Source organism: Chelonia mydas, chromosome 6 (assembly GCF_015237465.2).
Source record: "Chelonia mydas isolate rCheMyd1 chromosome 6, rCheMyd1.pri.v2, whole genome shotgun sequence".
In the NCBI taxonomy this organism is placed as follows: Eukaryota; Metazoa; Chordata; order Testudines; family Cheloniidae; genus Chelonia; species Chelonia mydas.
In genome coordinates, this window is record NC_051246.2 from 102,639,082 (window position 1) to 102,652,290 (window position 13,209).

The 13,209-nt window shown below is 41.2% G+C and overlaps 1 protein-coding gene across 7 annotated transcripts in view; it reads right to left on the minus strand.

Annotated features, from left to right (window-relative positions):
• CCDC88C (coiled-coil domain containing 88C) overlaps positions 1-13,209 on the minus strand; it is a 124,448-nt gene that overhangs the window by 21,977 nt on the left and 89,262 nt on the right. For all 7 annotated transcript variants that reach the window (XM_037900839.2, XM_043549102.1, XM_043549099.1 and 4 more), the window contains exons 15-20: positions 10,864-11,934; positions 7,911-8,035; positions 6,465-6,606; positions 4,761-4,949; positions 3,963-4,124; positions 2,571-2,848 (exon numbers count right to left, since the gene is read on the minus strand). In XM_037900839.2, the coding sequence (XP_037756767.1) occupies positions 2,571-2,848; positions 3,963-4,124; positions 4,761-4,949; positions 6,465-6,606; positions 7,911-8,035; positions 10,864-11,934 (1,967 nt within the window). The remainder of the gene's footprint in view (positions 1-2,570; positions 2,849-3,962; positions 4,125-4,760; positions 4,950-6,464; positions 6,607-7,910; positions 8,036-10,863; positions 11,935-13,209) is intronic.

The window sequence follows — 13,209 nt, forward strand, 5'->3', positions numbered from 1 at the left end:
GTGGTGGCTAGTTAGTTATTATGATTCCTTAGTAATAAGTGTATCCAAAGTACTCCAAAAATGCAGAAGATGGATCCAGTTCCTCTCAGCACAAGCCAGCCAAACACAGCATAAAGAAAATGTTGTTTTGAATAGACGCCCTGTAACGTGTCAACTACTCCTTTCCCTGCCAAGTCAAACCCACATCTTCTGTGTACGGCTAGGCTTTGGCAGACTATTTCACTGTACTTAGATACAACCTATGCAGTGGGACTAGGATCTACATTCATGATCATCATCATCTGAGAAAAAAAACTATTGCCTGGCAGCCCGGAACAAAGAAACCTTGTTCAGACACATTACAGAGTAGACAGTTACTTCATGCCTGCTGGACACGCTCAGGAGCACTTACAAATTTTGGGTGCATTTCCTGGGTAGCACATCCTAGTTGAAGGTGAAAGTGAGAAATTTCCTGTCATCAGTCAAATACCTCCTGAGTAGCAGACGAAAACAGCTGACTTCGCTGCCTGCTATTTTGCTAACTTCCTCCCCGGACTGCTCTCAGCCAGTTGTGCCCCATGTTGCACACAGATTAAAAAAAAAAGTGACATGCATATTTTTTTTCTGACAGCCAAACAAAGTTACAGGCTGGCCTTACACAAATCACCTTGACTAATATTTTCCCAACTTGACCTGAGATGAGACTATGGAGAAGCGCATCCTACTCTTAAAACTGCCTAAATCAATCTGTTCTGAGTACACAAAAGGTCACCATCTGTTTCCACTCCAGCATTTTTCACTGGTAGTTACGTCCCAGCAATAGTTGGGGCAAGAGAGTCTGAAACGTTATCACCGGCATAGGCAATGATGATCATAGCGCTTATCCGTGACAACAACCTATTTTTCAGCAAACCACTGACTCCTCAGGCTGCAACCGTTTAATTATTGATACTCATCAAGAAAACAAGGAAATCAACAAATTACGTTTGCACACGGCAGTGTGATAATCGAAGGCAAGGCTTACATCAGTGGGAACCATTAATCAGTCTGTGAAAGACACAGCAAGCAGGGATGGTGCCTGTGTAATCACTTATAGCTCATTTAGCTGACAGTCAGGCAGCTGTCCTGTCATACAGCTCTAATGGATATTTTCATCACAGCACGTTTATTTCTGTTCCCCTCTCAAATCCTGCTTGTATGGCCAGATCCTTCAAGTTTAGGACAGAAAAGTTTCTATTAATCCACCTCCCCAGGACACTGTCAACTTAATCTGAGCCTGAAGTTCAGCTTTTATATACAAATTAAATGTGAATAAAGATATGTTGGGGACAATAATCAAAACATTAAAATTAAAATTCTTTGGGTTTTTTTCTTTAGAGCAGGGAGTGGGAAAAACACATTCTTGAGCATTAGACCAATACATGATCACCAGAAAGTGAAAACGACTAGCAACTAGAAGTGGAACATATAAGTCTAATTTCATTGTGCAAACTGAAGCACCTAAATGGCATAGAAGGGTAAAAGTTAGAAGGAAAACAAAATATATAAAAAACATAATTTATATCTATCCCAGCAGGGTCCCTTAGGGTATGTCTACACAGCAAAGAAAAACCTGCGGCTGGCTCAGGCCAGCTGACTCGGGCTCACTGGTCTTGGGCTGCTGCATTGCTGTGTAGACGTTCGGGCTAGAGATGGGGTGCGGGCTCTAGAATCCTGCTGGGTGGGAGATCTCAGAGCCCAGGCTCCAGCTTAAGCGTCTACTCTGCAATTAAACACTCCCATAGCGTGAGCGCTGTGATCTCCTGACACGGGTCAGCCACAGGTGTTTAACTGCAGGGCAGACATAGCCTCTATGACAGTGGTTTTCAACTTATTTTCATTTGTGGACCCCTAAAAAATTTCAAATGGAGGATCCCTTTGGAAATCGTAGGTATTAGTCTATGGATCCCTAGGGGTCTGCGGACCACAGGTTGAAAACCACTGCTCTAGGACAACCTCTGTTGTCACAATAATCCATATCTTTCCTCCATACAATTCTCAGTGATTCATATTGTTTCACAGTTCTCAAGATACAAATCATTCTCACTTTGCTAGTTAATTAGCTGATCTAGAGGTTTTACCCTATGACTTTACCACCACAAAACAGGACCAGGGAAATCTTTTAAGGGTCTACATTTTAAAGACGTTAAGGGCAAAATTTTCACAAGTGCCTAAATGATCAAGGATCCTAAGTCCCATTTTCACAAGTGCTTAGACACTTAGGATCCTACATTTCATTGAAAGGCACCTGCTTTGTAATTTCCAAATTCACCCTTTTACAATTTCAAATACCTACTCCTTTGCAGGTGATTATGTTGCCAATCTTAACCCCTTGATGAAAGTAAGATTGGGAAGGAAGGCCTCCAAAAGCAATGAATTACTCTGATGAAACGCTAGTTATGTCTACTCTCAGAGAACAAAAAGAAAAATAGAAATCTGCAACATGAGTACTTAGCACACACTAGCCATGCAATTCCCTTGGGTACTGCTGAACTATAATTCCCTTAGTAGTGACTATTCAGCACATTGTAATGCATCTTAAAAATTCATACCTTTCCCCAAGAGCTTTGTGCTCCAGTTCCAGATTTTTGTGTAATGTTTTCAGGCAGCTGTGCTGCTTTATTAGCATTTCATATTCTGTGGACTGTCGCTCATGCAGTGAGGCAAAGTGTTCGTGGTCCTGCAGCAGTGACTCATATTCAGCTTTTAGCTGCTCTTTCTGTTTCAGTAGATTTTCATTCTCATTTTCCTTAGCTGTCTGCTGGTTTTGGAGTAAAGCATTCTGGGCCATCAGTGAAGTGCTCTGGGAGCTCAGGGTTGAATTTTCTACCTAAAGTTTCTCAAATAAAAAGTAATTATATTTATATACAAATGCTGGTACACACCACAGACATGCTATTCAGTATACACTCAGAAGTGGGTAAACATACACAAGGTGCTTATACAGTTATTGGGAACATGAAGAAATTTGGAAAGGACACTTGAGCAACCTTTTAGTATTACTGGTAATGTACAGGATATGAAGTCATGGCATACGTGAGATCAATGTTTGTCCTGTAGCAAGAGAATCCCAAAGCTGGTACAGCAATATTAAGACTAGAATTGAGAAAGGTAAGTAACCTAGAACATTTGGGTCCCATGTATAACTCTGACAAGAGTGTACAAGAACTGAAGTTGCTCCATGTTTGAATACAACTGAATGCAAGTTTGTTAATTTCATCTAAGGCAAGTGGGGGTGAAATTCACCACTGTGCAGGGGGCCAGTATGAATCTATATCTCAGTTAAGATCACTTTTGGTACTTACGTGGTGCATTGGCTTTGTGGTGACCACGTGGTTATGAGAAGGACTAAGTGAATCTAAACTGGTGTAAAGTGCATGTTTAAAAGAGGGAAGAAAGTAAAGTTGAAGTAGAGTGCAGTGTAGGGCTATTTAAAAAAGTTTCCATTGAAACTGCTTTGATAGAAAATTGGGTTCTCAATTAAATGAAATCGTTCTCCAAAAGTTTCTGCTTTTCATGGAAAATTCTGATTTTTCATCAAGAAACCAAATGAAAACTGAAATATGTTGATTTGGATATGTCGCCTCATTCTCACTTCCCCGGGAAAGTTCTTTCTGGGACACAATATGAAAAGAAAAAAAGAACTAACATGAAGAAGGAATATATGATATGCTAGCTGGAATAGCAAATCTGGATAACTAATTACTTCTTCCCAAGTACTATAAATAGCAATTTCTTAATAGTGATGAGCCAAGGCTGAAATTTTGGATCCAAACCTTTTTAATTTGAAGGAAATTCAGATCTGAATCCGAACTCCCCTGCTTCAGCACCATCTACACTGATTATTGTCAACACTGAAATCTTTCTTCTCAGCTTCCATCCTCTCTACACAACCAAAATCAAATCCAAAGTTTCCTGACACATTGGCATTTGGTTCTTCTGACCTGGAGTTTGGCTGTTTGGGTCTGCAGAGCAGTGTTGTGCTCCTGAAGGAAGACACTTTGCTTCTGTAGTGTCAGGATCTGATTGTTGAAAGAGACATTCTGCATTTCCAAGTGCTTCAGCTGTTCTTTAAGCAGCTGCTTCTCAGCATGGAGGGCTGCATTCTAACAGAGAAATAGAATGGAAGTGTGGGGGGAGAAAAAAATTAAACAGCTGTTCTGATTATTTACAGCCCTATCAAAGGTGAGAACAAACTTCTGATACCCCTTAAGCTCTGAAGTTTTAGTAGCAAATACTTCACAGCATTAAATCAAAGTTAGGATAGATGTTATGGTGCAAGATTCACCCCTGGACAGAGGCCAGCACAAGACCTATGTGTCACGCAAGTCCCACATAGACCCTAAGGTGAGGGCTTAAGTGGTGCATAGGCCTGGTGTTGGTTCTCTGCACGTGAGTGAATTTCCCCTGCAATGACAAAATTATTCCAAACTGTAGTACTTGTATGATCCATTACCATAGTATCGGAACTCCTGACAATCTTTAAAGTATTTATCCTCATAACACCCTGTGAGGCTATCAGCCCCATTTCACAGATGGGGAACTAAGGCATGGACTTGCCAAAGGTCCCCCAGGAAGCCTGTGGTGGAGCAGGGAATCAAACCCAGTTCCAGGCTAGCACTCTGACCATTGGACCATTGATCCTCTCTGGAGACAAAGAACTCGGGGTTGCTTCCTACTTTAAAAAATGACATAAACATCCCCAAATGCCCTATACCCGCATCCTGAAGGAGAAGACTTACATTCCTTTCCAGCTCTATAGCCCTGTCTTTCACTTTCAACAGCTCCATTGTTGTTTCTCTGTGTCCCGTCTCCCATTTCTCTTTCATCTGGTGGGTGGAAACGAGTTTTTCTGCAGGAGATTTTAATGAGTTCTGCACACATTGCCCATCTTCTTGGCTTTGCTTAAGAACTTCAAAGTCCTTCTTTATCTGTGAAGTAGACAAGAAATATGCTTGTAAAACTGGCTTTTTGGAAAGTAATTGCAGCACATTCAAATAAATAAAACATTAACAATAATAATTAGGCCTTATGCAGAATTTTTTCTCATGATTTCAAAATACTTTATAAAAGATGGGGCGGGGGTAGAGTATCATTATTCACATTTTATGGATAGGGAAAGTGAGACAGAGAGGTGAAATTATAGATCAGGAAAAGAATGCACATCCCTCACTCCCAGCCAGGTGCCCTCTCCACTTGAACTCCCTGCCTCCTAATAAATAAAAATAATATAAAGGTTATACCTGGGGTGGGGATTTTAAAAAGAATTCAACATTGGCATAACTCTGCTCTCATTGAAGATTATTATTTTTTACTTGTATTACTGTAGCACCTAAGAACCCTAGTCATGACAAGGAACCCATTGAGCTACATGCTGAACAAACACAGAACAAAAAGATGGTGGCGGCCCCAAAGAGCTTACAATCTAGGCACAAGACAAGAGACAGCAGATGGTGGTCAAACTCCATGACTTCTAAAGGAAACAGGACTAAGCCGAAGCTGAGCCCTCTTGAAAATCTCATCCTGGACTTCAAAAAAACAATAATGCTGGTATTATTATTAATTATTATTATTGATTAGGACAGAGGTGGGCAAACTATGGCCTGCGGGCCACATCCAGCCTGCGGGACAGTCCTGCCCGGCCCTTGAGCTCCCGGCTGGGGAAGCTAGCCCCCGGCCCCTCCCCTGCTGTCCCCCCACCCCCGCAGCCTCAACTTGCCGTGCTGCCAGCGCTCTGGACGGCGGGGCTGCGAGCTCCTGCCGGGCAGCGCAGCGGCGTGGCTGGCTCCAGCCGGGCAGCGCAGCTGCCAGACATGCTGCTCTGAGCAACATGGTAAGGGGAAGAGCAGTGGGGGGGTTGGATGAGGGGCAGGAGGTCCCGGGGGGCAGTCAGGGGACAGGGAGCAGTTGGATGGGGCGGAGGTTCGGGGGGAGGAGGGTTAGGGGTTGGTGAAAGGGGGGTTGGATAGGCTTGGGAGTTCTGGGGGGCCTGTCAGGGGCGGGGGTGTGGATAGGGGTCGGGGCAGTCAGGGGACAGGGAGCAGGGGGGGTTGGATAGGGAGTGGGGTCCCTGGGGGTCCATTAGAGGTGGAGGATCCTGGGAGGGGGCGGTCAGAGGACAAGGAGCGGGGGGGGGTTAGATGGGTCGGGGGTTCTGAGGGGGGCAGTCAGGGGCGAGAATTGGGAGGGGGCGGATAGGGGTCGGGGGCCAGGCTGTTTGGGGAGGCACAGCCTTCCCTACCCAGCCCTCCATATAGTTTTGGAACCCCAATGTGGCCCTCAAGCCAAAAAATTTGCCCACCCCTGGTATAGGATAAGATAGAAGAAGGCATTTAAGTCAAATAGGGGTTTTTTGCTACCTGTTCCTCTTGAGTAAAAATGCATGTCTGCCATGCCAACCTATAGAATAGCTAAACCTTACACCTTAAAATGGAGTTTCCTCTTACCGTATTTAGCTCATTCTGCAACTGCTGATTCAAGTTAAGAGACTCTTCCACTTGAGCCTCTAACAATACAATCTTTTCTTCTTTAATGGCTAGTGTTGTCTTTAATGCAGAGTCAGTTTTGCCTTCCAGAATCTTATATTTGCTGAAAGATAATGAGAACAGCATTCCAACATTTGTCACTGGAAAACATGCAACCATCTGGCTTGCAGACATTTCTCTCCCATATCACAAATCTCATAATTACATGTATTTGCTTCCTCATATACACCTGGTTTCCATCACTACTCTATATTTTTGCATTTGGGCAAAAATAAATTGAAAGATTACTGAGGAGGAAAAAAATTGCTTATGGGGAAGTCCAACAGATTTTAATATGGATAAAACCAATTCAGTTCTATAGAAGAACAAGAACTACAGAATTCAATATAGAATAGCCTTTCTAATTTTTTTCCTAACCATAATGTAGAATTTAATAGAAAATTATATCCCTGCTGTGGATTTCTATAGCTTGGGGGGAAACCCAACCCTACGGAATTCTGCATTAAGCATATAATTCTCCATTACATTCTATAGGACAGTTCAAAAAGCCTATAGAAAGAAGATCTTTTTTGTTAAATTCTATAGGACTTGCCCATCAGGGATGTCCTGTGTCACACCTTACACATTGCATTTATTTTCACATCTAGCTGGATCACCACTTAAATGTTAGAGGCATGGAATGCACCATATAAAGGATAATGGTCAAGTACAGCATCTTTTACCTTGCCAGCAGACTTCAACTATAAATATAGTTAGCAGGTGGCAAAAATGGTTACCCATCTTAAATTTAAAAGTCACCTCCCTTCTCAAGTGAAGGCAGAACTTAGGACACTAATCACCAGAAGGGTTTCCAGAAGTAGGTTTCATGAAGATAAGTGAATAGAAATCAGGTTACTGGATATGTACATGCAAGCCTTGATTCTGAACCCACACTAATTTCTACATGGGTATAAACTCCTTTGACGTCATTGGTGTTACTCCTGGTATAACTCACTGTAAAAAAGGTCAGAATCCTACTCTCCACCTGCTAAATTTATAGGGGGACACAAAACAGCTGTAATCCCAATGTACTGCAGTATAATGCTATGTAATGATTTTACAAAGTTAATGTGACCAGTACAGCACACTGAACTGGAATTTATTCTCCTTAAAGTAGATACAGAAAACCCATCTGTGGTCGCCTTCCATTAAGACTTGTTACAGTGGCTTTGCTATTGTTAGAAAACAAAATCTAAGACAAATAGTTTCATGTAATTTCTCTTAGCTAGGACATGAAACCGTGATTTCAGTGGGAGTGGGTGGAAGTGGGAAGGGCACAAAATGTGAAAATGAAAAAGCAAAAGGCTGTGGTTAGCAGGGTTTAAGGAGTTCTGGAGTTACACTGTTAAAGGAGCTCAGTTTTCTCACTTGTCATTGCCATTGTCATCCTGTAGCAGCAGCTCTTTGTTCAATCCAATCTTCTCCAGCTCTTGGCTCAGTTTGTCCATCTCACTAGACAATTGTTGTCTCTTTAACTTTTCAAGGACCAAATCCTGTAACAACACAAACATCATTAACCATCATACAGAAGACAGTGATAATTACACAGTGCCAGTGATTTTAAAAACCCTGACGTATGATAAGGGCATTGGGTGAAACCTGGCCCCATTAAAACCAAAGGGAGTTTTCCCATTGATTTCAACGGGGTCAGGATCTCACTCATTGTCTTTTGGGGCCTGTTTCTTCTCTCAGACCTGTGTAAATTAAGAGCACCTGCACTGTACATCACTGTGAGAGGAGAATCAGATGCTCTGTTTTTAAATAGCAATCTATTTTCAGTCTCTATTTGAGATTTCTCAAATAAAATAGAAGGATTTTTCCTTCAGATTTTTGCCTTTGCTAATTTGTATTTAATTCTTTATGCTTCCATTAGCATCACTGTTGCTAGCATATTGTAGCACTGAGACAGGTTTGTTAGTGAATCGATATTGGGCCAGCAGAGGGAGCTCACAGTCTTCTGAGTCCAACCAAAAGAAGAAGAAGAAGAAGAAGAAGAAAAAAAAACGTTTTAGAATTACATGTAAAAGTATTTTTTTTGTAATCTTCTGAATAGCACAAAAATTAACTAATGAAACACAAACACATATACAGTGGTGGGACTTCAAATTGCCAATTTCCTGTGATAATTAAATAAGATTTTCAGTTTACTAACCTCTGCGTTTACAGTAATGAAGGCATTTTCTAAACCTAGGGCTAGTCTACACGTGGAAATTTACCAGCATAATTATAGCAGTATAACTCCCAGTGCGGACACTCTTACTCTGGTATTCAAGTGCCTTTTTCTGGTTTAGGTTATGTTGCTTTGAAAGCAGTATTAATTACGCCAGAATAAAAAAGTGTACACCCAACGAGTTATACTAGTATAAATATAGTGGCATAATTATACCAATATAATTATGCAAGTGAATTTCCCTGTGTAGATGAGCCCTAAGTATGTAAAAGGAAATACTGACGTGTAAGGTAACCTTCTTGGTTTCATTGTCAGACTCCATTTCCAAAAGCAACAAATGATTTTGGGTGCCCAACCGGAGACATCTTTAAAGAGTCCTGATTTACCTAAGCACCCAGAACGCTTTTGAAAATTTAGGCATATTATATACATACACACACACCATAAACAATGGGTGAAATCCTGGTCTCACTGAAGTCAATCGAGTTTTGTCATTGACTTCCATGGAGCCAGGATTTCGCCCAGTACTTACACTTCAGGGATTCAAATAAGCTATTGGAAAAATGGTATTATAAATAACACGTGTCAAATTTAAGCTTGCACACAGGACCCAGAGCTACTTAAATGGTTCTGATGACCTCTGAGATGATTATATTCCAACAGGATATGGATTATGGGTGCGAATGCCTATTTTGACATTGAAGGTGCAGATTCTTTTAACTGTTTATGCATGTTCTTCCTACTGACAATATGACTGCCATAAATTTTCTTTTATATCTATGTATTTTTAAAATTTAAATTTAAAAACCAGAGGACACTGTCAGTTGATGTAAGGATTTAAGATAGGGCAAAATGCTGGGCAAAATTCTTTAACTTAAATCTACCTCAGGGCGTTATGCTAAGGCTTGGTCTCCACTACCAACGTGCGTCAGTATAACTATGTTGCTAAGGGGTACGGAAAATACACACTCCAAGTGACATACTGACCTAACTCCCACTGCGAACAGTGCTATGTCGATGGGAGGGCATCTCCTCTCGACATAGCGACTGCCTCTCAGGGAGGTAGAGTGCCTATACCTATGGGAGAAGCTCTCCTGCTGGCATAGGTAGTGTCTTCACTAAGTGCTAAAGCGCTGTAATTGTAGACAAGCACTGAGACTACTTCCTCACCAAGATCCTTTCCTAAACCATCCTTGGGAGGAGAGGGACAGACAACTGATTACAACCTTTTCCCCAAGAAACATTTTCTAAAACTAAAGAAAGTGGATGTTGAACAGCAGCTAGAATGAATTAACAAATGTGGGGTTTTTTTAAATTAAAAAAAATCAAATGTTATCTCCCCAAAGAAATTTAGCCCAATTTGTACATATGAAATCATTTTTTTAGACCACAGAAGACTAAGCAGAAGTATAGATAATAACAGCAACTCAGGTTTTCACTTTATCTTGTTTAAAGTAATTCTGAAAAACCTCAGTCTAATTTGTAAACTAGACACTGGTGGCTTGAAGACTTTTAAAATAAAATCAACTTTCAACATAATAAGTATATGCTCTGTGCTTATGCTGTGGCATCCCTTAAAAACATGGTCATTTAACTAAGTTACCTCAATATCTACAATATTCCCTTACACGTCCTTATACTTTCTACAGAAAATTCTTTGAATACTAAAAATACTTCCTTGGACACCAATCCTGCAACCACATCTGAATGTGTCCATGCAAACCCCACTGGTTTTAACAGGGCTCTGCCTGGGCTAAAGGCTCCAGCCATATGGATACGACTGCAGGAACAAGTCCTTATTAACTTTGTGCAACAGGTATGCTTTTGAGGAACCACTACTGTACAATACATGAGGCACAGTAAGTAGTGTTGCCTTGTGCCACAGCAGAAAAGGGTCAGGACTCCTTTGTAGTGAATGCAAAGCTAAGCCTGATTATAGAGTTATGGACACAAGACAAACTGAAGTTCTAGAATTCTACTTCCTCGGGCAGCACAGCCTGTGATGCCTAGAGTCACAACCCAGGGTCTCTTGGTCTCCTTAATTCATGGTCTGGATCAAACTGGCATGGAATGGACCACTGTCTACACTGCATAGCATAAATTAAATAAATAAAATGCATATGATTAAGGCAATATTATTATTTTGATTACCTCTCTCAATGTAGCTAGTGTTCTTTTATCAATGGTAACTTGCTTTATAAGGTCTTTATTGTCTTTTTCAAATTCTTTCATCTTATTAGATGAGTCTCTGAATCGAGCCATCTCTTTTTCAAGTGTTCTGTTTTCCTTCTCCACAGCTGCCAGCTTTACTGTGTTATCATCCAAAATAGCATCTTTCAACTCCACCTGCTGCCAAAGCCTTTTTGTTTCCTTCTCCAGCAACTTTTTGTCTTTCTCCAGTTGGGACACTTCTTGCTCCAGCACTTTGTTCTCCTTTTCTAACCTCTCCTGCCATTTGCTGGAAATCTTCAGCTCTTCAAGTTTTCTCTGGAGGGCCTGATTTTCACTTTCCATTCCCTGTAGCTCTTTCTCTAGCTCTTGGGTTTTTTTGCTGCTGTTCTCCAAGATCTGCTGAAGCCTCTGATTCTCAGAGTTCACACTCTGATAGCTCAGCTCCAGCCTTTCTGATTTCTTTCCCAGTGTTTTTAACATCTCCACATTTTTCCTTAGCTCCTCTTTCTCCCGCTCCAGCTCTTTATTTTCTGCCTCTATCTGTGCCATTTTTGTGCTGGTGAATCTCATGGTCTCTACCATCCTCCTGAGCTCCAGGTTCTCTTCATCCAGTTGCTTGTTGTCCCTCTGCAGGTCCTCTAGCCGGATGGAAACATTCTGTAAGGTATCCAGGGACTTTCTCAACTTCCTGTTCTCCACTTCCAGATCCCCATTTTCCTGCTCTAGAACCTCAACCTTCTCTGTTACAATTTTCATGGCTGCTGCCTTCTTTGTGAGCTGTTCAGTTTCCCTCTCTAGCCGATGGAGCTCTTTCTCCATTTCCTCCACTCGTTCTACCTTTTCTTTAACCTGTTCAAAATCTTTATGCAATTGTTTCTTCTCAAACTCCAGCTTGCTGAGTTTGCTACTAGTCTCTGTAACTGTTTCATGGAGCATCTTGTTCTCTTTTTCAATGTCTTTTACTCTGGCCTCGCTACTAACTTGAGCCCTCTGTCTCAGGGACAAAACCACTTGGTTGAGGTGGTCATTCTCTTGTTTGAGGTCCTTTATCTACATTAAAAATAAAATAAGGAGAGAGTTATCTACAGTAGAGTAGATGGCACCTGAGGTGTTCCTAGTGAGTATGTTTTTTTATAGCAATGTAGAATCTGGCAATTTACCCTCGAGGCAGTCAGAACTCTGTATTAACAAAACAATGCCCATTTAACACAACACAAATTCTTCAGCCATTAGCCATTGTCATCCCTGACTCAAACCCTCACCACCAACCCAAACTAAGGAAGAGACATTTTGAAGAAAATTTGGTTTTATCTAGCTCTTTTAATACCATATACGAGGTATCTCAAGGTACTAGTGAGTTAAACATTGTGCTTTATTCCTTTCAAATCTTCAACTAAGCAGGTCTAGGCAGAGTCAGTACATGGATGGGTGATCTCCGTGGAAGAGCTTGGACTTGATGATTTATGAGGAGCCACTCCTGTCTCTGAGTCAGATTGAACCAATGCTCTAGCACAGTGCGCAGGGGCACTGTTCCCTCTCTTTCTAGGTTCATATTCTCCACTCATCACTGTGAAAACTGAAAGCACAAGTGCCCTCTTTCTTATAAGATGTAAAATTAATGTGTTGAACACTAGTAGTTGTTAAAAAGTTCATTAAAAAATATTCTTTGTAAGGGAAGAGTGTTCATTACGATTTCTTGGCCAAATTCCAGCTGAGGTAATTATGTTGGACCAAATACTCAAATCCTTAGTCAGATTTTTACCTAGTTCTTACTCAGGCAGAACACCTACTGAAGTCAAATGGAGTTAGGCCCGAGTAAAGGACATCCCTACTCTAGTTTTTGCCTACCGTAGTTTTCTTCACTTCCTGTCCTAAATGTGAAGCGTCCACTTCCTATCATGTCATGAAGAATTCCTGCGTGCTTTTACAGAGCGGCTGTGCTTCACCACAGCTGTATTTCAGAGGTGGAGTTTTCCTGGAGTATAAATCTGTAAAGCACTTAAGAATGCTTCAGGATGAAAGGCACTGTATAAATGCAAGGTTTATTTTTATTATTTAACCTCACCCCAGCCTTGTCACACAAATCAATTTCATATATTTTAAAAGCAAGCACACCATCCTCCATGGACCACATCTATTCCCATTCTTAAATTACTAAGTATGAATGACACTTTGTAAGCTTGTAAAATAGTGGTATTGTACTTTGAATTGCATCACAGCGGTAAAGGCTGCAGGGCATTTAAAATGTCAATCTTATGGGTGTAGTAGCTTTCTCAGCATTTTTTTACTTAGATCAAGTAAGTCTAAGGAAACTACCATGACACA